This window comes from Sander vitreus, chromosome 6 (assembly GCF_031162955.1).
Source record: "Sander vitreus isolate 19-12246 chromosome 6, sanVit1, whole genome shotgun sequence".
Taxonomy (NCBI): Eukaryota; Metazoa; Chordata; class Actinopteri; order Perciformes; family Percidae; genus Sander; species Sander vitreus.
Genome location: NC_135860.1, coordinates 4971916 through 4997839, shown reverse-complemented (window position 1 = coordinate 4997839; position 25924 = coordinate 4971916). Strand labels below are relative to the sequence as shown.

The 25924-nt window shown below is 40.8% G+C and overlaps 1 protein-coding gene across 1 annotated transcript; it reads right to left on the bottom strand.

The window, feature by feature from the left end:
* Positions 1 to 935: 935 nt before the first annotated feature.
* etv1 (ETS variant transcription factor 1) lies at positions 936 to 24636 on the bottom strand. The gene is made up of 13 exons (XM_078251791.1): positions 24556 to 24636; positions 24179 to 24281; positions 23628 to 23718; positions 23252 to 23299; positions 18453 to 18506; positions 12730 to 12859; positions 11176 to 11364; positions 9854 to 10101; positions 7374 to 7445; positions 7208 to 7276; positions 6936 to 7105; positions 5179 to 5280; positions 936 to 2737 (listed from the first exon to the last, which is right to left on the bottom strand). The coding sequence occupies exons 2-13, from the start codon at positions 24221 to 24223 to the stop codon at positions 2516 to 2518; spliced, it is 1440 nt and encodes a 479-aa protein (XP_078107917.1). The 5' UTR covers positions 24224 to 24281; positions 24556 to 24636; the 3' UTR covers positions 936 to 2515.
* Positions 24637 to 25924: the final 1288 nt, after the last annotated feature.

The following is a 25924-nucleotide window of genomic DNA, read 5'->3' as shown; positions in this document are numbered from 1 at the left end:
TGTTTGTGGCATCTTTTTATAATGCACTTTGAGTAATGTTATGTGTACAGTACTTTTTCACTGGTGAACAACAGGCAGGTTATTACTACAGATTATTGCCATTATAAAAGGGAAAACCCAAATTAGAAGTGTCATTCATCATATTAAAAGCTTTACTGCTGTTTTCGGGTTTGTACATGTCGGATTAGATGTTGTTAGATATCCTCAGGGAAGTAATCAGGTGTTTTAAGTTAAGGGCAATTCCCTGCTCTACACACAATCAATAAAAAAAAATCTAAGAGTGGGGACTCTAACAGGGTTGGCTTGTAACCTGCTCTGACAAATTAAGGCAAGTAGTGCTTTTTCATTACTTACACATCCGTTTTCATTTTTCCCATCAGTGGAAGCAATTAAACAATGCTTCCTTAAATTAGTCATTGATTTTTTAGCAATAGTGACACTTTGCAGAAGGAAATAATAACTTTAAAGGGAGTGTTACGTTTTTTTTTCATTACTGCCAGTCTTGTAAGAGCAGAAACAATTCACCTACATGAAAAAGTGGTGTCTTAAATTAGCCATTGATTTTTCCTCAGGTGTCACTTTGGTTAAATGCTTTGTGGTTGGGAGTTTTCTCTCCAACCTGGAAATTGACAAGAGTCCATAATCTATTAGTCTTTCACACACACACACACACACACACACACACACACACACACACACACACACGTTTGGTGTTGTTTTTTTTCCGCGTACAGTATATAAATGTATGACCTAAAACTCTTTTCAGCCAAGAACGAAGTGATAAACGTAAAGTTTGAGTGCTAATATCACCTCAGAATTGCAATAGATGATGCTGGCAAGACAGGAAATACTACAGTTCTTAACAACAAAACCTTTATGTAATGATTAAATACGTAAAACATCTGAAAAGTGGCGATAACTTTGTTTTTCAGAGCTATTTTATTACAGAAGTTTGTCCTATTGCCGATCCCGTCCCAAACATGTGAACGTCGAGTAACAAAACTCAGACCAGATTCTTTTTTAATGCTCAATTTGAACAAAAAAAAAAACAAATAAAAAAACCAAATAAAAAAAAAGAGAAATCCAGAATAGCAGGTCATAACTGCTGCACTTGTTTTCTTTCTTTTTTCTTGAGACTAGAAAATACACTTACAACTTGAAGCAGCAACAAAATGTGCATTTACCTGATTATACAATGGAACATAATCTTTGTTATAACATGAATGTTTTTTTTAATCACATTATAAAACTCTAAATATTTTTATTTATTTTTTTACCAAAAAAAGCAACCCCATCAATGGCAAAGCAAAATGTACACCTTGTGTTGACCTGGAACAAAACAGAGAATAGAAGATCAGTGTTTGACTTTACTTTTCTTTTTTTTTTTTTAGCTTTTTTATTGTTTAAGCCAATAACATGTCTTTATTTTTATTTTTGGGGATGCAAATAATATTCTGAATGTGTTGATTGATTGGTTGCTGTGTCCACTTTAACTGTACATACACGTTCACCTGTTATTCATTGAAAAACACCTGAATGAGAAAGGAATGACTGCTGCTTTGATGCGTTTCAGAATACAAAGGAAAACTGCCGCTTACAGTGGATGAGTTATTTTACAGCGGCCTGCAGCTTTTATTGATTATCCTAAACACAGGTCGTATTTTTATCTGCACAACTCGAGGTGCATCCTTGTGTCTTTACTTTACTTTACTAACCCACAAGGCTTTTCAGCCGTTGAGAGAATGATCCACGGGTTTATGTCATTACAGCAAAAACAGCTACATGATGAGATCTACAGTTTGATTGGACGAGGGGCAGAGATCAAGAGGTGTTGTGATCAAACTGGCAGCGAGGCAGTTCTCACTGATGGTCGCTAAATGTCTCTTTTGTTATCACATTACTTTTTCCAAGTCTATAATCATGTCACTTCACCTTAAAAAGCATTGTTACAATACATTGCCAGTATTCACTTTAAATGAGCGTGGAAAGTACAGGATGGCAGTTTTGAGGGACAAACCAGTCGAAACAGAAGCGATTATCCTTCGATTTCGCTGCACGTGTGTAGACGAGTTTCTTTTGCATGAAGTTTTAGATTCAGTCCTTGGGTGACCATGAGTTAGCCGTTGAGTCCTGTCTCACCAGGCCACCACATGCTCAAAATCATGACAATAAAAAAACATAATGATTCCCACATTAATGTACAAACATAAACAATGGTAAAAAGCCAACCACATAGCTAGCCCCTGGCAGGTTAACACCGCACTTCCTGTCCATAAAGTGCACTCTCCATCCCGCTGTGTGTCAGAAAGAGCAAAAAAAAAGATGTGTGTGTGTGTGTGTGTGTGTGTGTGTGTGTGTTTATGTGAGAGAGAAGGGAAGCTCCGCTGCATGTATGTGTTCAGTCTTATTCCCGGAGCGGCTGTGAATTAGAGGACATGACAGTCTCAGGTGTGTAGACGGTGGAGGCGGGAGAGGGTAGAGTGGAGGGGTGTGTGTGTGTTTGAGTGGGCTGACGTTAATAAACATAGCCCTCGCTGTAGGGGTGCGGCGGGCAGTAGGGCCCCTCCTGTACGTAGGCCATGTTTTCGTCAAAGTGCGACAGTGGCACCGTGTCCTCCTCATTGATCTGCCGCTCCATGTCTGTCTTCAGCACCGGCCGCTGATTGTCGGGAAACGCCATGGAGAACAAGGCCTCGGGGTCGCACACAAACTTGTAGACGTATCTCTCGCCGGCCACCTGGACGGAGACGGACAGGACGAGGTGGGAAAAATAAATGAGGAGGACATTTTGGTTCGGACTTTTCTAACTTTGAGAACGCACACACAGCGAGGCAAGGAGCCAATCAAACTGAAAGCACGACAAATCACCCTGGATATAAGAATATATCATCATCTTTTTCTCAAAAATGACTATTTATAAAATACCCTTAGTCTTAGTGGATACAAAAATGGCCAAGAGAAAGAAAGAAAAATATAAATGCAATCTTTTCTGACTAACTACAATCGTTCATCTGAACCTATCAGTGGGTAAAAAGGTTGAATATACATTTGTCAAAACAAGGCGACAAATTCTCTCTTTTTTAACCTAAGTTTTCAAAAAGCACTCAAATCTTTTCTATCTTCCATCTCTTAATATTCATGGACTAATTTCAAAATCAACCTACAAAAAAGAGTGTACTCTGCCTCAGACACCCTGATGAAGGTAAGATAGTTTACAACGTGAGGTGACCAAAGCATGGTGGTTTGGTCTCTTAGAGGCAGACATGATCTCATTGGGAAGATTTCTTTCTTTTTAAGAGTTCCTTCTTTCAAGAAATTCCATTTAAGTTTGCCTGATTGCTAACTAACTCTTTAGCTCCACACACCAAAGCCGCCTACACATGATAAGTGATTTGCTCTCTGCGCACCGCTAGGTAGGGCGCAGAGCAAAACGCAGAGAGCACAGTGCAGCACAGGTATTCGTCATAAAGGGTGGCAAGGAAGCTATTTCCCATTGCTAGGTAACAACAGCTGTTCAGTGTTTCCTCTATGTTGATTTTGTAGTGGCGGCCCGCCATGGCAAAATTTCTGCCGCCACCGCACGGTATCAGAAATAGGGCAGACGCGGTTGCCTTTTAAATGATTCTGCCGACATAATGCATGGCTGCCGCTCACATTGCAATTTAACAACAAGTAGAACTATTCAGAGGTTATTGGGCCCGTCCAGTTTAACTCCACATACTGTTGTGTTGATGGAGTTTATTGTCAAAACGTTCGTTTTCTTCCAAGTCGACTATTAAACCAACAGCTCCACCAAAAACGTCACCGCGGTGGGTCCGTTCTAATTGGACAACGTTCAACTTGTCAGTTCTGTCAGCTCATCGTCCTAATATCATACATCTGTAAAACGGTAAGTGAGTCAGTGTAATATTTCATTCTATACTTTGGGTTTTGGTTTCCCTATGAAAGATTTCTTGTAAAATTAATTTTGTAGACCTGTTGTAGATGTTAAGTGCCCTATAGTTCCTCAAAAAATACAGTTCAATCACAACTTAAAATATGCCTCATTGTGTGTGAACAGAGGTGAATAAATATATTTGTTTGTGTCGCAGCGAAGTGTCAGTTCCATTTCATACGTAAAACATTTGGCGGCGGGGCTGGGGGGGGGAGGGGGGATTGTTGTTCGGACAGACCTGCCCCCACTGCTAAAAAAATCCTAAAGGAAACACATTTTGTTATCTCATTGGTTGCGCTTTGAAAAGGTCAGCGGCAACTAGGTCAAAGTTGAAATAATTTGAACTTTGAGCACAGCGCAAAGCTGCAAATCCGAGCCGTAGCGCAGCGCATAGTCGGGCGGCACCGCTCTCCCCGTAGGAAATCAATGAAATGGCCAGCAGAAAGCGGTTTTCCCGCCTATCATGTGTAGGCGGCTTGAGGTTTAACTTAATCAGTAACATCATCTGTGTCCCAAAAACACACTACATACTACCTCTAAGCAGGTTTGGAATACTTGGTGTGTTCACACTGGAAAAGTGACTAAATAAGGATTAAAAAATATGTTGTTGACGTGATCTATTCTCCCACAATGCATTGCAAAAAGGAAATGGAGGAGCTGCTCCCAGCTGGAAAAAATGAAGACTGATTGTGTGTGGTGGTGAAACAGCTTCAGGAAGTTTTGGGAGAGTATTTTGCTGTCTCTTTGTTAAGTTTAACTGTCAGTGACATTTTAAAGTTGCAGATTTATTGACGTCAGAATGGAAGTATTGTATCATTTCCTGTTCGTATAAAAAAAGTCTAAGTATGTTGATTTTTGTGTGTGCACTAACTGCAAAAACAGTACACAACCAAGGCCAGAAAAATCTCTTCAATCATCCCAGAATGTCCATTACACAGAGGGGCTCTGAATAAGACATTTCTTTAACTATAAAGTGCACAGGAACAAGGTTTCAATGCCTTGATCTTCATGAGGTTCACCATTTTAGAGACGCAGCACCTCCTTATACAGGCTACCTAGGGGAGGGGAATTAGCACATGCTCCTCCTTTAACAAAGGTGGTATCAATCAAGCTCTTATTGTGTAAATGAACTTGAAATTGTGCTCAAAACCTTTTAACAGAGATTTGGATCTCCTTTAATATTGTAGTTCTTTACTTCTTGGTGTTGGTATTTATTCTATAAATCGATAGAAGATTTCTTTTACCTTTTGCATGATTCCCTTCTCGTAGTAGTAGCGCAACGATCGGCTGAGCTTGTCATAATTCATCGCTGGTCGATTCTTCTGTATCCCCCACCGACGTGCCACCTTTGTACCGCACAGATAAACAACACAAAGGCAGTCGGTAAACATGAACGGAGAAGCAGGATGCCAAAATGCAGACGCGTCAAACACAAACACGCACGGTCGGCCTGATTTCCTTGACAAACACTGTTGCGGCAGCTGAAATGTTAAAACAAACTTATTAATCCATATTATCCTAATAACGGTAATTAGAGTGTGTCCAGCCTGAGCAGACCTGACCGGGGATGTGTTCATTAGGAGCTTGTCACACACCCAGCGGAGGAGGCAGCAGATGTTACAGCACCTGTCTACCAGACCGCCCACCACCCGGCCTCACAGTCCAAACCCACAGCCCCACAGTGCTCTCATCAGCTTCGCTTCTACAGCTTTAACTTTTTCTCTCTCTTCCCTTTCTCGCTGTCTGCTTTTGTTCATCGTTCTCTGCTTTTCTAGGACCCTTTCACCCTAAAAAAAAAAAGCTGTGCTGGCATGCTACACCTGCCCGGTGAAAAGGCAGAAGCTGCTAACTAACGTTTGTCTGCGGTGTCCCAAAGCAAGCGTTTGGGTTTGGTCACCTGATGGCATGAATGGGCCCCCCTGTTAGCTGCAGCTGGCCCGTGCCGCTAGACTCTGTCGGGCTGTGTGGACCGCTGCCAGGTACCCCTATATCTCCTCCGTTCTACACCCCCACCTCCCCTGCCTGCAACCTGCATCCTCCTCCATCCTCCCAGTGAGCAGCAGTGACTGAGCCCCACTGTGTGTGATGTGGGCGCACACAGACCCAGCCTCTGTTTCCATTTCAAAAGCCCCAACCGTCAACATGGGTTATATTTTTAGGAATACGTCCTGTGAAATATTTAGCAGGCCCTGGCCTTAAGGGTCAGTTGCTATGACTGTGGTTGAGTTTAAGGTAAATAAAAAAAAAACTACTATGGCAGATCCAGGCCTGACTTTACCACTTTAAGAACAGAGAACATTATTCATTCCTCTTCAAAGGTTGACCTTCGACATTGTCTTATTTTGCCGCAACCTGTTTATTATTTTATTTTGCTAACATGCTGTATGCAAATTTGGCTGTGACATACTGAAAATACACATTTCCACCAGGCACAGATATGAATGTAACACACTGAACTAGAGCTGCACCTTATTTTCATCAATTCATCTGTTGATAATCTTACATTTAATTGATCAATATTTCAGTCTATGAAACGGTGAAAAATGGCCATCATGACTTCCTAGAGGTCGACATCTTCAGATAGCTTTTTTAATCGCGCCAACAGCTCAATACCTGAAGACATTCAGTTCACAGTGATTTAAAACTGAAAAAGCAGCAAATCCTCAAATTTTAGAAAGCTGTAACCAGCAAATATTTGGCATATTTCTTTGAATAAATGATGAAATTGTTGCGAATTTTCCATCGATTGACTCAACGGACTAAATTATCTGGGCAATGCAGTGAAGGATTCAAACGTGTGTTCGTCACAAACAATATGTGTAGTGAAATACAATGTGGTGGTGAGAAATAAAAAAAATTAAAAGAATACGATTTTTATTGATGTCGTTTTTTTGCGTGTCCTTGGGTTACGTAAAAGGTGCTTAATATCAAATTGATTATTAATACTATAGAAATTCAATATAATAATAAAAAATAAAATGTAATAATGTTTTTCTCTCACCTCCTCTGGCTCGATGAGTTTGAACTCCATGCCGCGGCCGGTCCAGGCGATGAAGTGGGAGTTGGACGGGTCGTCCAGCAGAGCCACCAGGAACTGCCAGAGCTGCAGCGAGCCTCTGCGCTGATACGACGGGCCCTCGCGGTACAGGCCCGACTCCTGCTTGATGTCACCTAAGAGGTCACCAAACACACCATTACTGTATGGTCAGACACAACTGAGCACCAAGCAGTTTTCAATTTCAAAAGCATTCAGTGCACTCGGGGAGAACTCACCTTCAACCTTTTCAGGCACCACGCAGGTATCATCGTAGAAATGCCTCGCCACTTTGTCAAACATACAACCTGGAACAAGATTAGGAAAAAAAGGAGCGCTTGATATAATATTCAGCACAAATCCAAAGTGCACAATCACAACATTCACTCGTATCATCGTTGGTACCTTCAGTCCTGTTAGCGTGAGCCAGATAGCCGTCTTGCCGTAAGTAGACAGAATGGCAGCTAGGCACTTCTGCTGAAAGCCAGGCAAGAATGGGAGAGTGGGTGTTAAAGGGCCCGAAGGCAGCATTAAGAACACTATCTCAGTTATCTGAGAGCAGTCAAAGCCTGTTCACTCAATGCACCACTGGCTCTGATTAAAGAATCTGCCCCCCAGCAATGGCTCCCAGCCACAGGCGAGCTCACTATATCACCCTGCTAATACTTGCTCCCAGCGTCTCCACTCAGAGGAAGATTTACTACCGAGTAAAAACACGCCGCTTGTGTGAAAACACAAGCTGACATGATGTAAGTTTTTTCATAATGCGAGGGGTCAACATGAAGCTTTTACGCACTTCTCCGTTAGACCAAAACTACACGGACCTGAAGGCGTCTTTGACTTTTGTTTACTGGACATTGTGTCACTGCAGCATGTAAGCTAACAGTCGTTTTTTGATTTAAAGGCCCTGAAAACTAATTTTCTCAATCAGGCTCTCTGGATCTTACATTAACACACTATTTTCTGACAAATTAAGACTGTTTTTGGTTATTTCACATGAAAGGTGCCTTTCTAATATGGATCTTGACTTATTAAACAGATCTGTTTCTTTTTTCTTCCCTTCATCGACATCATGGACTTTTAACAAGAGATCAAACTTTCACCTAGATTCCTTGATCTTTTGTAGAAATAAGCATGGTTCTGTATCGCTTTCAAACCAAAAATATCATCTTATTTGAAAGATTTTGTACCTAAAATCGTTTAACTACCCGTATCTAATCACATCATTCTCTAAAAGAGAAGCCTGTATTCACCAGTTTGCTTTACAACACTGTCCAAATTGACTCATCCATTTACTGTAAATGTCCGAACCTCCCACATCACAGACATCACAGTTCATCATGGCTCGTGATCAAAAAACAGCCAAACAGGTTACAAAGTGAATGTTCAATAAACAGACTGAGGCCCTTCATTTAGGCCCATAAACATTTCTCTGAACTTCATCAAAGTAATGGGCTTGTAGAGGAAATTGCTGCTAATGAAATTACCAGCTCCCCTCCCATCCTTTCCAACAGGCCTGCTCCAGTCAACATGCTCCACTGTGACTGCTAATAAATTCACTCTGATGCTCCATCTTGGACATACAGGACAGCGCAGTAGTGGACACAAGACTTGGCCACTATAAACCAAAATATTCCTTCCCTCTCTCTTCATTTATAATCTTTATAATGTACACTGGCCTTTCTAGTGTGTACTACTGGATGCTTGTAATGACAATAAGCTAATAATTGAACTTTATGTTACTGCTGCACTTTTTGTACGGTAAGTCAGTGAAATGTTCATCTAACATCCTGACTAGTGTTCTATTGTCAGACAGTTAATCAATAACCATTTTCATCATTGGTTCATTGTTTAAACCAATTATCAAGCAAAAAATGACTTTTTAAATGTAAGCTTTTTATATTTGTGTATCATTATGAATTACATGTCTTTTGGTTTTAGACTGTTGGTCGGACAAAACAAACTAATTGGGGGATTTTTTTTGCCCTTTCAGACAAAATAATTGATTAAAAAAAATTAAATAATAGATAAATCAATAAGATATGTTTGTTAGTTGCAGCCATAATCTTGAGACTTGAGACTTCTGCTAATGGGCCACAACCTGGTAGCTACTTGAGTTTGTCAAGAAAAAAATATGTTTTTTGTTTTTTTTATCTAGAAGCCACATGGTTGTGAAACTCAATAAACACATCTATGGCAAAGTAAACTTGCAACCGGAGAGTGACACAAACACCAAAAATCACAGTTTCTCGGCTTTTCTCCGACAGAAACTGCAGAGCTGCTATTAGGAAAGCAAAGGTCTGGCGTAAAAGAGACCTGAAAGAGGCCTGCAGTGTTTTTCTAGAAGTCATCGCCATAGGAAGAAGCTACTTTTCTCCCTGACTGGTCACACAGACTCTCCTCCAGCTCGGCCTCTCCTGGGTCCACTCTGTCCGCCTTGTGAATGAACCCAGCAGTTGGGCGTATGTTCATTCATGTCCCGATGTAGCCTCAGGCTCCACAGAGGCTGAGGGCTGATGATTAGGTCCTTTTACTCCCTAACTAAAGGGAGCGGACAAGCGTGGGAGGGCGGATTTTGGATTGTGACCAGGCATAGCCCCCACTCCCCCCCCCTTCCTCTTTTCTATTAGAGCACCACAGGAAATGGTGACCGGCACAGACACCCTGCCCAACCAGATCCCCTGCCCTAATAATGGGCAAACTCAATAAACGCCACCCCCTCCTCCCATGTCTTCTCCCATTCCTGAGATGATAACGCTCTGGCAGGAAAAAAAAGACTGCTATCTCTTTATGACCCTTTCACTAACCAGAGTAGTTCAAGCAAAACAGTACTATTTTTTTATTATTATTATTATTATTATTTTTTTATTTTATAAATCTCTTACCTGAGTCGTATGTGAAGTCCCTTGGCTCCTGTTTGATCATCATGCCGGCGGGGTACGTGTGGGGTAGTGGCGCCCCCATCATAGCCGGGTGTTCGAACAGGGGGTCGGGATACTCCTGCTTGAAGCCCTGAGGAGGGAAGGGGATGTTGGGCTCTGACATCTGCCTGTGGTAGATGGGCCGGCTGTCCCGAGCAATGGTCGGCGGGGAGGGGAACGAGTGGCACGGCTCTGAGAGCTGACGTCGAAATCTGAGGAGAACCACAAAGTCAGTGGATTCATTACTAGACAGACACAAAGAGACATGGGCTTCATTTAGTTTACTTTTAACCTGTTTGCAGAAGAAATGAAGGCCAAGTTAGAAAAATATAATACATATCACATGACATTATTTAAGTTATCACATTTAAATAAGTCAATATGTAACAAAAATAATGTCAGCTGCTCAACGGTTAGTTACTAGCTTTCATTAAAGAATGAATGAATGACTATGAGAGGTGGTTGAAAGCCGGGCTGCAACCAATTTTCTTGATTATTTGATGAATCTTTTGGTCTATAAAGTGTCAGAAAGTGCTCCTTGACATCTTCAAATTGTTTATTTGTCCAAAACCTCAAAATATTCACTTTCCTATCACATAAGCAGAAAATGTCCACTATTAAAAAGGTGCAACTACAGAATTAGAAATTTGACATGTGACTTTTATTATTAACCGATTATCATAATAGTTGCTGATTATTTTTCTGTCAATCGACTAATTGATTAAAGTTTTAGCTGAAAGCTTCATTAGCTTAGATAATTGTGTTGAATACACTGCTCGCAAAGGTCAAGAATGAAAAGTTAAAAAAAAGAAAAGAAAAAAAGAGAACAGAGAAACTAACATATATAAAATGAATGGCCAAATATTAATCAGAAGTACCGCCCAGTCTTGTAAAATAAAATCTGGTTACAGCAAACTGGGGCTACAAACCTTACAGCCACTTCTACCACAGCACACCACAGTTGTACATCCTATAAACTTCAAGCAACAGTAAAAGAGCAGTCTAGCCATTCTAAGTTATCTAAATAAGAAAGCTCCAGTAGCTTGCTGACACTCTAAGACAGTGGTATTGCCATTTGTTTTCCAGTATATAGTTATATCTTTGTCATTCAGATTTAGCCCTTAGATAACATTTGTTGCAGTTTGTTGGCTCCTCCTACTAAACATTCTCTCGACCAATGAGATTCTACTGTGACTAAAACTCTACATCATAATATATTCAGTTCTGAGCTAAAAGCCCCAGATGTAAATAAGATGTAAATGTAAAAGGCTGTGGGGCTGCAGTACCTGTGGTCCATAGAGTAGGCGTTGTCAGGGAGCGGCTGCGAGGCCGGTATGTGGGCGTAGGTCCTGTCTGGTTTGGGTGTCGGGGCTGCCGTGGGTGAGGCATGATGGAGGGGGGACACAGGGGTGCTACAGGGGGGCGTCACTGGGCTGGAGGGCTTCATTCCTGCAGGCTGCTTCTGCTCATAGGCACTGTGGCAAACAGAAGACAAAAGTCACATATGCTTCGAGCACTGCCAGTGTTTGTTGGTTTGATTCTCTCTGCAGATGTCCATACTGAATATGTGAGCTCTCATGATGGTGGAGCATTTGTTAATTACACAATTCATCATGTGCTTTGTTTTATATCTTACATGAGTTGAAGTAAGGCTTTGTACATACACTTATGCAGCAGATTCTGTTTTTGATATGCTTTAGGTGAGGTAAATATGGAAAATACTACAGATGAACAGTAAGATATTTGAGAAATGAAAGAACAAATAGAGAGGGAGTTTTAAAAAAAAATTGTTTCTTTCATTGTTTTTGAGGCAATTGCATCTTATTTTGTTACTTTACTTTACAATACTTAAGGGCACCATGTCAGAGACACATATCTTTGAATTAGCAAACTGTCAAACAAAAGACAGATACATCTAAGTGAATGGTTAACTTTATCATGTTAAATTTATTTTGGGTTTGGTATAATGTTCTATATTCTCCACATTATTTTTAACCTCTTTTGTTTGCCACACATTTGTTCTTCCACAGTGTCCTTTTTAAATGAAATGCTAGCTCAGATGCATGCTGACTTGTTCCAATGGACATACTAAGGAACGTCACACCACCTCTTGGCATAGACTGGAGATTTTTATGTAAAGCAAGCTCTGCCAAATGTTGGATTTTGCATTTCTTGTCACCAGGTGAGCAAATGAATCACGCATATGATTCATCACTTGTGAAAGCATTTCTCTCTGCATACAAGGTCATTATACCAGCATGCAAGCAAAATGAATGTCATGTATTACAAATCAAATCAGTTCATTTGAAGCTAAAACAAAACACTCTACGTGACTGTACGTGTCACAAAGTGTTTTGGATGAACTTAGAAAGTCAAGTGAGAGATGCCATCTGGTACATCTAATTTGAAATGTTTAGGAAGTGTTTGAAAAGTCCTTTTGAGATTAAAAAAACAAACAAAAAAACATTAATATAATATAGAGCCGAACAATTGAAAATGAATAGAACATACAACTGAAGTTCAATACTCAACATGGCTAAAATAAACTAATGTTCAGTCAAAGTGTAAAATATAAAAAATGTCATCATTTTCAAATAAAGACCGGTGCACTATCTTAAATACTGAAATATATTTAGTTTTTTTGCAAGTTTCGCCATTTTACAATAACGTTCTTGTTGCTGATTAAGAGCACAATGTGGAACCAAATAACAAATACTATAATAACAAATAGTGGCTGTAATTCTTTTTAATGTTGCCAATTTAAAATTGTCAAAGAGTTGTCTTTCAGGGGGATATTTAAAGTCTTCTGGAAGTATGTTTAGGTGCCATGCGGTGCCCACCTGACATTGTACGGGCACTTCTCTCCATACCGGAGTTTGAAGGGCCGTTCCTGACTACAGTTGGAGCTCAGCTCTGAACACGGGCTGTGCAGCTCCCTCTTGATCTTCAGCTGCAGTCCGTGGAAAGCCACTACACACCGGGAGAGAGGGAGAAAAATGGAGAAAAACTAATTCAGATACTGAATGACAATAAACCACCTCCCTATCAAAGAGCAACTTGTTACTGTAGGTATCAAATAATGGGGGTTTTGAATGCAGGTGCAAATTATATTTTGTAATGAAGTTGCAGATGAGTTTGTTTTTTTCAGTGCTCAGTTTTTAAGTTTTTAAGCAGAATATTATTTTAGGCAGGGTAAATAAGCCCCTGAAAAAGCATTTATACTATCACTGGACTGAAATTCACTCAATTGACTTTATTCATTTTTAACTTTTAGAATTAGCAGCTGTTTAATGCAGGTTGAGCCACCACCTCTATCCTCATTTACGTCACATCCTGCAAATCATTTATAAAAAACAATCAAATTAATACATTTTGCTTTTGGTTTTAATCACTTGCTTTATGTACCTGTAGTGGATGATGTGACAGTCCATTAGACAGTATTTCACAAAAGGACAAAGCTGTCCAACCCTTCTTCTGTGTACTACAGTATGGGCCACATGCAGCAGCTTTCCCCACATTGGAAAACAGCCGTATCGCAGTACAGATATACCAGGCCAATACCAGGCCATCACTGATTAAGAGAATTCATGATAGATAAGGCTTTTCAAAGCATCCGTCCACCAACAGATTTGACATCTCTTTGACATCACTTACACAAACAACTCACTTCAAATCTCATTTGTTCGGCTTTTTCCTGACAGGGACTCTGTTAGTGAAATATGACAATCATAAAACTGGGTGTGCGGCGCGCTGCTATAAATGCTTTATCTGCTTTCAGCTGGCTGTCAATACGTTCCAGACGACAACAAAAGGGCTCATTGATCTGAAGGGGGTGGGGGGGGTCTGCGCTCTCTACCTATGGCCCCACAGTGAGCCTGGTGCATCTGAGAGGCTGTTAAGTGCCTGATCAGTCCTGATTAACATGCCATCATCTCAAGTCATGATCAACGCTAATCCAATTGGCTGCGCTTCTGACGAAAACCCAGTTAGTCAGAATGAAGTCAGGCTCGGGTTGCCCCGCCGATCGCCGTCTCACCGCGACTGCACACAAAGCAGCGGTGAGGCCCCCCCACAGCATCCCACAGTTGAGGGGAATGATTTTTGAATTACGTTTCAGGCTAAGAGACGGCCCGAGTTAAAAACAAAACAACCTGAAATTATGAATGGGAAAAGGAAATCCATCAACTCCTGGTTCAACGAAAGTCCAAACATCTAGACATTTGATGACCCAAAAGACTCGAATCTGTGGTTTGGGAGTATTTTTCTTATAAATACACCTAGAGTCCCGACGGTCTCTACGGCTGCAAGGAGATGAGGGAGGAGGATGTTTTGGGGAGTTTTTCCTTGGCTGACTGACAGCTGCCGTACGAGCAGGGGTCGATCTGCCAACACCCCCATCTGACGCACAGCCGAGCCCCTGGGGGACGGGCCACACGGGCCCGGCATGACAAAGCCCCGGGGTTGTTCGCAGCCCTCGCTGGGGGCCTGACCTTTCCGGGTCATCGATCGCAGGTCAAAGAGACACTTCCTGAGGGGAGACCTTTGACGACGCTGGCATGGCAGAGTCTCGTTAACGGCTTGCAGAGTCAAAACAATATCTTAGTTTTGAATGTCGAGATCACAATCAGTGTCACTATATTCACACTACAATAAACATCCATTTGTTTTGTTTTCTGAGTTCAGGACAACTCCCCCTAGCTTCTGGCATGCAGATCACCTCATGCTAGACTACATTTATTTTCTTCGTTCAACACTCAATCCACATCACTTTATTCAATTTACACGTGTCCGTAAAAATGCTGCGTTCAACTCTATGCGTCACATCAGCTATTAACAATAGCTCTGCGTGTGCTGCAGCGCAGAGCCTTAAATTAGAAATGGAAATGTCACTATAGATTTCGTCAGTGGGGTGCCAAGGTACACAAATCAATAGTGAGGGCATTGCCTCTGACTAAAACAGAGACTTCCTTTTTAGTCCAGAATGTCATGCCCATCACTGCTTGATTGCTCTCATTATCTACATATTGATTCACCGAGATGGTTGGGTGTTTAAAAGTAGAGGCAGTTAAAACAATTACTGGGTCTATTTTGAATGCAAATGTTTTTTTTTGCTTTTGTTTCTTCTGTGCCATTAACTCAAATATTCTGCAATTTTCTTTGGAGTAAAGATTTAATACAAATCTGAAAAACAATTCTTTGTTTTAGCTTTGTCATACATGTAAGGAAAGATGTAGGGTCCAAGATTTGTTTAATCTTCTAACATTTGCTTACAAAACTTAGTTCTAATAATTTGATATTTTAACTGCCATTTTTCTGGCAATCCTTTTGGTACATTATCAAAGAACTCTTGGCCCCAAACGTTGTGTATTCTCAGGTACAAATGGTGTGTTTTGGCAGAACCAAAGTCTGTGTTTGCCAGATATTTCTCCGGTCCATTCATAAAAAAATACAGGTCTTTTGGCAACAGCGAAAAAACCTTCCATTCCATTTTCACCTACTGTAGGTGCTCGCCTTTGCTGTTAAATGACGGAGGCTCAGATCTGCTGGTAACGTGTGGCCTCATTTTACACCTCCTCTACTCCTTCGTTCCCTGCTAAGTTATGCTAATGGTAAGCATCTGTGTTGGAGTTTGAGACAAAGAAAATGTTCCTTCTCCTCCTTCAGCCTGAGGACACTTTCGCTTCGAGGCCGCTCACATGCTGCTTCTGTGCTGCACGGATGGAGAGTGCGAAGTCGACATTGAGACAAACTGCCATAGCTTCTCGAGAGGTGATAAATCTGAGGCCATGAAAATATAAAATAACACTCAGGGTAAGGAATTTCCAACCTGCCTTTCTGATACAATCTTTGAACCTACAGAATTCCTCAACACTTTCTCCCTCTCTCCTTCAATTTTTTTTCTTCTGTTTCCACCTTTAATTCTCATTCTAGTCAACTGAACAGTGTATAAAAAATGTAAAAATAGTGTTGCTTTACTATTTCTTTTAATTTCATTGAAGCAGACGGGAAACTACTAGTGTAAAAATCAATTTACGTAAAAATAAAAAGCAGCTTATTCAAAATGGAGTAAGTAAACAAATATAGTAAAAATAGACAAGAGAGAATTAGCACAAACATTCAGATTCAGTTTCCTAAAAATAAGATTCTGCAATTCATTAAACTCCTGTCAGAAGTTTTTACCATAAAAAACATAATATGGTTGGTACACTAGTTGTTTTTTTTGCTAATGCTACCAATTAGCTAGCTGAGATAGAAAACTAGCTGGCAAACAATCAGGCTAACAATTTTCTGGCTAATGCTAACTATGCTACTATCACAGACATTTTTCAGCATTTACAATTAACACTAGTCTTTCATTGCCAGACCTGCTGTATCAGGGTCAGGCTGCATGAGTTAACATTCTGGAATAGAGGTAAACTGCATGCTAATTTGCGTCCGTTTCCTGTCTTTTCATGAGATTTGTTGACAATAAGGAGAATATAGTATATTGCCAGGCTTATCCTGTACACATCAAAGCTGCTTTGTTGCAGTAATGAGATTCCCTACAGGTAATTACTTCCAACCGTACTTGCTGTCTCTCCTTAATCTTACACCTTCTAGCTATATCTCTTTCCATCTTCATCTCTGTCTCTACCTCACAGTCCGCCACTCCATCTCTCGGCTCGGTGAAACCCATATGGGAGAGCTGCCGGCTGGGATGCCTGCTCGAGCGCCCAACCACGGTGCCCTCACCCTCCCGCCATCTGTTAGTGCCTCTCCAGTCTGCTGCCGGTTTGCCAACAGGACAATTCAGATGGTCAGCAGTCTCCTGCCACCGTGGCCACCCACCCTGGCTACCTCTGAAGGACAACGGGACAGTCTCGGTGACCTCTGGTTCTCTCTACTGTACACCACGCCGCTCCTCCATCTTGGATTTTAGGGTAAGCTTATTCACACCCAAAGGTCAGGTTTCTTAGTTTACTGTTGTGGTTAAAATACAAAACCAAGCCAGATGAAAGGAAAGGATTTGGGAGGGCAAAACATTTCAAGGACATAAAGGAGGATGAGGATTAATTGTGTCATTCTATGGAGCAAAAATAGCGCTAAATAAATAAATTCATTAGGAATATTCAACAAAATCAACAACAAAAGTTGCAAAATACGGGTAAGACATTTGAAGGCGTGCATAAAGTTTGTATCACAGGTGCAAGATTTTTCTTGTGTTTAAAGTGTTTAAAACAACAATACTGTTCACGTCAGTCTGAGAATTGTTGTTAAAAAGAGAGAGAGAGAAAGCATAGAACCCCCCCCTCTGGTTTTTAATCTAGGCAACAAACAGGAACCTGCTGAGGATCTCGGGCTGTGATCTGGCTCACAAGGGGTTAAAAGATCTGTGATCTAGCTTAATGTCAGACCCATTGCTGCTTAATCAAATGTTTTCAAAATCTTACGATCTACTGTAAAACTAAAAGGTCGGTTTCTCTTTGTTCTAGTTCCTCACTTCTGCATTTTGTCCAACTTTGTTTCCAGGTTAAAGAGTGTTGAGGACATAGGGAATACTTGTTTTGTGTCTTTTCTCACAGTTTCATGGGCGTTTTGGCTCATCTGAAAGACATGTGCTCGCTCTGGGTCCCACTGAGCTCCACTCACTCCATTTCTGTCCCCACCTTGGCACTACTTCCTCTAAAAGTGGGCCGTGCCAAGTCACCAGTCACCGTGTGCAACCACCAAGCACAACCAGGTAAAGAACGACTAACTACCTCATCCTTTATCACTGCCAGTGTCAAATCTGGCCATATATATATTTTTTTTTATCAAACTCTTAGGGAGTATTCTTAGAAACTGTGTTTGTTATATTTCAGGAAAAAAAATAGAGAAAGGAGGAAATAAAAGTATGCTGGTTTTCATGCTTTATACCAGGAGGCTAAAAAAGCCTTCAACTGAAAAGGATACATGTTGTATTTACTAATATTAAACTGCCGGATTTAGAAAATCTAACCACACTGGATGGTTTGCACAAAAAGCACTTTGAGGAAAGGTCATGTAGCAGCACGATTTTATTCTAAAAAAATTCAAAACAGCCATCAATTGACAGCGGTTTGTCCTAACTGGAGTTAAAAATATCACTTCAACCCCCTAAAAAAAAATCTACCACAATATTCTGATGTTTATGCAAATAAATAACAGTTCCAATAATATCTCAGCGGTGGTGAGAGGTACATAGTTAACAGAGGTAACGGAGAGACAGATATATATATATATATATATATATATATATATATATACATATATAGAGAGAGGGGGAGAGAGAGGGAGACACCTACCCATGCACCTGTCTGCAGACCTGCAAGACTGCTGCAGCTCTCCAGAAAGCACTTGTGCGAGCAAAGGTGAGGGTACCGAGAGACACGCAAAAACACACACCACCACATGCACTCTCCTCGAGTACAAACACACCAGTCGAGTGAAAAAAAAAAAAAAAAAAAACACTACAGATGTTCACACACATACAAGCACACAAGCACTAACGCATGCACACAAACACACAGAGACACAGAGAAAAGCGACGTGGTCTCTTACTCACAGTTTTCAGTCTGGAAGTCTGGAACGAACTGCTCGTCATTGTCGGGAACTTGAGCTAAAGACACGAGCAGAGAAGAAGAAAGGGAATGATTGTTTCTGATGTTGATGGACAACGCAGCATTGATCACAGCTCTGTACAGCCCAATACCCTCCTCCTGGGATAGTAGGTTGGCTTATCCCAGTATTGTTTGTCTCTGCTGCCGGTTAAAGAACACAGCTGCGGAAAATATGTTCTACAGGAAATCAGGGCAAGGAGTACTTTTTTTTTTTGCTGGCACCCATGTTTTCTTTATTAAAAAAAAAAAAAGTTCAATAAGATTTTATATGCTTCAACAGCCTCTGGGTCGTGACAGAAGAATCTTTATCTTATGGAGTAATTTGTGTCTATTATTAAATCCTAGAAGTCTTATTTTTGTCAAAGTGAAAAATACAATTATGATGCTTTTTCCTTTCAGAAAAAAAATAAATCTCTTTAACAAAAAATCATGAATCAAATGAGATTTTACCAGCCAAAACCATCGCAAAAGTCAATCTCAAAGTCCATTCAGTAGTAATTCTGGTGCTTTCGTATCGTGTTACACAACCTTCATCCACAGAGGAAGATTGTCCAGTTGTAGTTCTAATTGACTTTTTCCTGAACACTTTTAGGGCTTCTTGTCAATACATTAAAATAAATTAAATCTCAAAGAATCTTTCTTTATTCTATTGCAACAATCTGCCCTAACGGTCTTGTATCAACACACAGACACTCGCAATCTAAATTTTTGTTTAAAACAGGTTGATTTTTATTGAAACTTAGACACCAGATTCAGATTTTCTCTCTTATTTTTTAATAAAATTAGACTTCTATGGCTTGATATTAGAAAACAATGACCTGTGAGCAACCAGGAAATGCGCCAAAATTACAGATCTGACAATATCAATGTACAAGATAACCTTGAAATGTTATGAACAATATGTTTTACATGATTTACGAAAGAAGTTGTACAATGAACCATATTTTCCAACAAACTCCAGGCCGTGAGGGATTTCACATTTTGCTTTAGTCGACCATCTACTTCCTAAATCCACTTCCTGAGGTCGCCTTGTCCATTGACTGCTCCGCAGCCTCGGCTCTCACTCCTTGCCAGCAGCCAAACACCCATTGTTAACAGTATCTAATTGGCTTCTTCCCTACTGGTGAATCCACCTGTACCTACCGAGTTAGGTCTGTTCCAGACCTTCCAATGCTTCACCTGCGCGTCAAACGCCCCTGCACTCAGGCTAATGCTAAAATAATGAAGCCTGCTCCGCTCAGGCTCCAATTAAGCATGCACATATTTATATCACACATATTTACACTCAGTGACAGTTCTCCATGTCCCTCAAGTTTGTCCCTCTCTCTGGCGAAAGGCAAAAGAAGATTTAAATCTGTCATTAGCACGTCTATTTATACACACAATGAGGTGGATCCTCATTATCACAGGTTCAGTAGCATGTTTCGACATGTCGAAAGAGCTTGAAAAAAATCCCTGATTTTCCATTTTTGTCACTCTTGATATGATTAGGGATGGTTTTTTGTCTTGCCAGAGGTGTGAATTAAAGAGAGAGTAAACAATCAACAGATCAAGAGGCGAAATTGCTCCATATTTTCCCAACAATGTCAAGTGGGTAAAGCTATCAACAGTCTATTGTATGCAATTCTTTTAAATACAAGTCACATTTTAGCCTGGTTAAATTCCTGTTTTGGAACTCACTTTGTTGTATGCTTTCTTAAAGGGCTATGACGTGAACATTTGAATAATATATTAACCGAAAAACAGATATAAAGACCTATGAAATACCTTACATTAGAAATCATACTCATACTTCTAAAAGCCTTAATGCTTTGACTTTTAATCTTTTTTTTCCCCTTTTCTCTTCAGTAGGCAAAACCACAACATCCAAATCTGCCAAACACAAAAATGAAAAATACGAAAACAAGGGTGGAACCCAGAAAACAGCTCCTGTCTCATGATCACAACACAAACAAACTTCACAGAACCTAACTTGGAAAGGGACAAAGAGAGGCGAGATGAGACACAAAAGACAAAAAAAAAGAAGAAGAAGGCAGCAGTGTTCCTGTGTCCAAAAAGGAAGAACAGGATGGATGAGTCACCGGCCTAAGTCTGTGAATGAGCCAGCTGATCTCTGCAACAAACTCCTGGAGAGAAGGGCAGAGCTGGAAATCTGCCGTCATTCACAAAACAGAACAAAAAAGAGAGGGAAAAGTACAGAAGGGAGGAAAAGGATCGAGGATAAAAACGGGAGAAGCAAGAGAGAATATCGGAGGCGTTCCATAAACCTCACACAGCTGTGTGTGCGAGGTTGAGTTTCAAACAAATCTAACATTTTGCCTGCGCTGATTCCAAAGACAAATTATGCTGTCAGCACCAGCGACATCATTGCGTAAGCAAAAGCAACAAAAAAAAGTAGAGAAATTTCTAAAGAATGAGACTTTTTTTTTTTCTCCTGGCAAGAAAAGGGAAGTCTAAAAAAAAACTTGGGTGGAGGTGGATGGCAGAAGTGGTTTGTGGGGGTCAAACATACGGCTGTCTGCTGACGAACACCCTTAACCTCTCGGTCTTTGAGTCGGAAATTCAGTCCGTCTCTCCTAATTCCTCCTCTTGTTCCAATTACCTGAACTAATAAATCTTAGAAATGGGAAGGTATTCCTTTTCATCTTAATGGACAGGAAGTCATTCATTAAATCTACAACCTTGAAGCGTCCATCATCACATTGATCCATGACAGGCAGAACTGTAATCTTTAACAGTAATACCTCTTATCAGCCGCCGCCCTCTCTTTTCTCACTTTGGATACTGAAATATTAAAATCGTGTCTTATTCTTTTTACACGCCCTGCGGTGTGCGCGGCGCCGCCTCATAATCTAACTGCTGCTCAGATTCGGCTCAACTACTCCAATAGCTTTTTCAAAGCATACTTTCCATTTTTTAAAAGCTTTGGATTGCACTGCGAGCATTTTCAAATGTGTTAAAGAATAGATGGAGCCTATAAATGATTGAGAGTCTTATTCACCTGTGTGAAGGTGCAAGCTAAAATTTCTCTAGACACCTTTCTAGGGGATGTATTACGACTCAATCCTTATTTAAATTTTTAAAAAAAAAGTACTGAAGATGATTCAATTATGCTGTTCACTTAAGGGTTCTACTTTACAACTAGAGTTATGGCTTTACAACCTGAGCACTGACTATGTGTTAAAACAGATACTGGCCTTTTAGAGGTTGGCATTTTATTGCTGCGATGCTATGGCTGAAAAACTAAAATTACTAATTCTAAATGACTATTTACACAAATAAAAAAGCATAATATAAACAAAGGCTCATATTTGTGCCTTTTTACAGTAGATGTCGATCTAATCTCATCATTTCTAATTATCCAAATTTCAATTAAAGGACTCAAAAATGAGCCAAACATTAATTTTACACATTAAAACAGATTTTTCAAAAGCATTTTTCACTTGAACTTAAAAAATATTTTAACATTTAGTATTTAATAGTTAGATCATTTGATTCTTATAACGCTGTATGTTCACAGCAGTACAGTGGAATAAAAGAAAAAATAATTATTGTGTTACTACTGTAAATGACAAAAAGACCCATCATTTTTACACCAGTGCTTTGGTTTGCAGAGGAAATTCTGGAAATTTGTTTTACTTTTCCGATTTTTATACATGCAAAAACTAGTTTAAATCACCCTTTACAAGCAATTATGTGTTTTCACACTATACAACTTTACAATCTGTCTGAATTTCAAATCAACAACTACTTCCAATAACGCTGAAAACGTTCTACTTTTCACTGTAAAATTGAACTCTACTGACATAAACTTTCAAGATTACATGCAATATTCAAAGCGAGTTGCATCTTAGTGAGATCCAAATACAAAAGTCAGGCAAAGAAGAGTGGAACATGCACATGCACATCAAAGCAATTCAAAGTTAAAATAAGATGAACAATATTCACCACTAACCAAAACTTCGGTGCTGCAGACACGGTGGAAAGAGGACACTCGCACTTAAATCCTGAAGCATCACGTCTCAGTTAGACCACAATGAGCAAGTCTTGCCATTAGAGAAAAAAATATATAAAAAAAGCAAAGAAATGGATAAATATTTTTTTTTAAATCAATCGTTGCTTTGAGAGACTGATTCTGGTGTTTGAAAAAGTCTGCGATTATAAGAAAAATTATAGATCCATTCTTTTTTTTGCCACCAAGAAATGAAATTGAAGAAGACAAGGTGATGGTACAGCTGGAGAAGATAGAGAGGTGTGCTGAGAGGAAGCAACGAGAGAGAGAGAGAGAGAGAGAGAGAGAGAGAGAGAGAGGAAAAGAGAGAGAGAGGAAATGAGAGAGAGAGAGAGCAAATGAGAAAGAGAGAGAGAGAGAGAGAGGGAGAAAGAGAGAGAGAGAGAGAGAGAGAACTGGTTACAGCAGAGCTCTGGTGGAGGTGGTGGCGGCTGCTGGCGTGCAGCGTGTTAGCTCCTGCCAAAAGCAGAAGAGACAGTGAGCGTCGGAGAGCCTTCTCCTGGTAATTTGTGATGACACTCTCTGGGTAGAGCCTCCTCTGTCTCCCTCAAGACCCCTCGCTCACAGTCTCTAATGTATGCATGACACACAAGGTGCCTCTTCCACACAGGCTTTTAATTGGACTGCGACGCTAGGCTTGTAACTCCAGGCAGCTTTTTTCTCCCCCCTCACAACCTATTCATTTTTTACCCATCTCTCCTCCTTTCTTTGCCCGAGATTTAAAACACTCACCTTCTGCCAGCCAAGTCTCCTGCAGCTGACTGAGGTCCTGGAAGAGCTCTGAAAGGGGGGAACCGAAGCAGAGAACAGGGCTTGAAGGCAGTTAAAAAACACAGTCAAAGCCCTGGAGGAGCATCAGAAACAAATGACTTCATAACGGCGGGACTGATATGCCGTTAGAGCCATTGGAGCTCAGTGGGCACGTGTGCAGCTAATAACAAGTCAATTTGTGTCTCTGACCACTGACAGAGGCTTGTGAGAATAATCACAGGTCGCTGTGTTGTAATTGAGATTCTGTAGTTAGCAGTGCAGGTGGCCACAAACCAATTGAATTTTGCTAAATGTTTAGGAGCCGTGAAATTAACTTCTCCCTCTGCCCTCTGCCTACCTTCAGTGTCCAGAGCCAGGTCGGACTTAATGAATTTTCTCTTTCTGTCATTTGCTGGCCTCTCGCAGCTCGTTGTCTTTTCTTGCGGCTTCTGCACAAAAAGAAAAGAAAAAGAGGACACAAATCAATTCATTGTTTTCCTCATTGGAGCAGTGATTCTGTTGTTGGCTGCAGCACACATGCAACTAAAAAGAGCTCAATGAGCCACTCATTGATGCCTCACACACTTCTAAAGCCATGCAAAGGGACCTCATCAGGCATAATTAACAAGTTGTAAGATGGTGCATGACCAATAAAACTACTATTGTATAGTAGTGGGCACCTTGTTTAGCTGTTTATCTTTGATTATTAGATGAAACCTAAATGGTCCCTGAGGGAGAAATTAGTCTTGGCAGCAGCAGGAAGAAAGACGGATGAGATCAGAACAAATAGAAAAGTATTAGAGAGAAGATTTGACGTTTAGAACAAGCAAAGGAATTGGAGATGATGTGAAATATCTGCATCTGCTATTTGATTTGCTTCAAAGTTTGTTTTGGTCAATGATAACTCACTTTGGAGTTACAGTAAGGCACTTGCTGGTCGTGAAATCTATCCATTCTGCACCGCTGTGGCTTTAATTGACGAGCGATCTCCAAAGTCCCCTGTCCGGTCACCCTTCAAATAGTGACATGGATAGAAAGCAGAAAGAAAGAGGTGATAAATGGATGTTTCATTCATTAAGGCACAGTTCAGTTTAAAAACCAATTGCTACAGTTTTAAGACCGACAACACCTCCGGCGATGCTGTAAAGTTAAGTTGACAATCTGCAAATTTCGTGCGTAATTTCGTGAGCAGCGAGTGAGCGGCAGCGGGTGCGGCAAAAAATCTTTTACACGATAAAATAAACTTATGAAGCCGAGGAAGTGTGGAAAAACTCACATGCACTTACCAAGTGACCTCGCTTTCATCCGCGCGCAGAGTGCCACGGAGCGGCTGCAGGATCTCCACAATCCCGGCTGCTGCCTGCGCTTCTCCCCGCTCACTGTGTTGCTTTCTAGCGGCTTGGCATCGCCTCCCGGGGCCTCCCACGGAAACAAGCCGCACTCCGCTTCCTATTGGTTGTCAATGTCTTTCACTGGATCAGATTGCTGGCAGTCAATCACGCACGGCTGCAGGCGGTGAGCACCGGAGAAGTCAATGGTAAAATTAAAAGTGTCAAGCGTTTTTAAATATCAAAAAGAAGTTTGGACTTTGGAGTTATTTTTAATAGCAGAAAATGTGTACCAAACGTCAGCATAGTTTTTCAAGCCTTTGCAGTGCACACATAAAAACTGCACCTGCACACCCCCTCCCCTCACACACACACACACACACACACACACACACACACACACACACACACACACACACACACGCAGTCCTGTCTTTACCCTCTCTGCCTCTCGTTTTCCTCGCACACACTGTGTACACACAACACACACACACTCCTCACTCCTCTCCCGGTCAAGTTTGTGTCCATGGTAACTGTGTTTTGAAGAGTCTCCAGAGGGACTTGCTTGAAGCGCCAGCTCTTCCCTCTCCTGTAAGGGATACATTGTTGGGAGTACCGGGGACCGCAGAAGGCACTGACCTGGAAAGAAAGCACAGGTCACCGGGCAAAACTGAGGACAGTTTCCAAAAAAACTAAACTGCTTCCTAACACACACACACATGGCCGATAAATAAATGGTAGTAACCTAAGTTAGTGTACTGGGGGAAGTTGCTGCAGCTTTGTGGTTTACATGATGCCGTTTTTTTTGTTTTTTGTTTTTTACATTTAACACCGGGTACAACGGTTGTAAGTCGTTAGCCAGGGAATTGTTGATTCATGAAATTTAAACTACATGTGAAAACAAGGCCAGCTGTTTAGGGTAGCTGCTCTATTGATAGCTACTGGATAGGATGGCTATCTTAGGCCTATACTAGCTAAGTCAGCTAAACTAAACAGGTATGCTAATAAATTGTTTTCTAAATGACTATTAAAACTGTTCAGCAACATACTTGATATTGTTACCCGTTTCCTTTAACTTAATATTGGCTTAATATTATGAAATTTACTTAGCTAATATTGTCATTCTGACTGTAATCCTTACCCCTGCTTTCTTTCTGAGCTTACATGGCCTACCGGTAATTTGTGTGTGTGTGTGTGTGTGTGTGTGTGTGTGTGTGTGTGTGTGTGTTCTTGTTTAACTATATTCGTGGGGTCCAAAAACCGGGAATACAGTATACTTGGGGTCCGGACAGCTTTGTGGGGCCAAAATGCTGGACCCCACAACCTT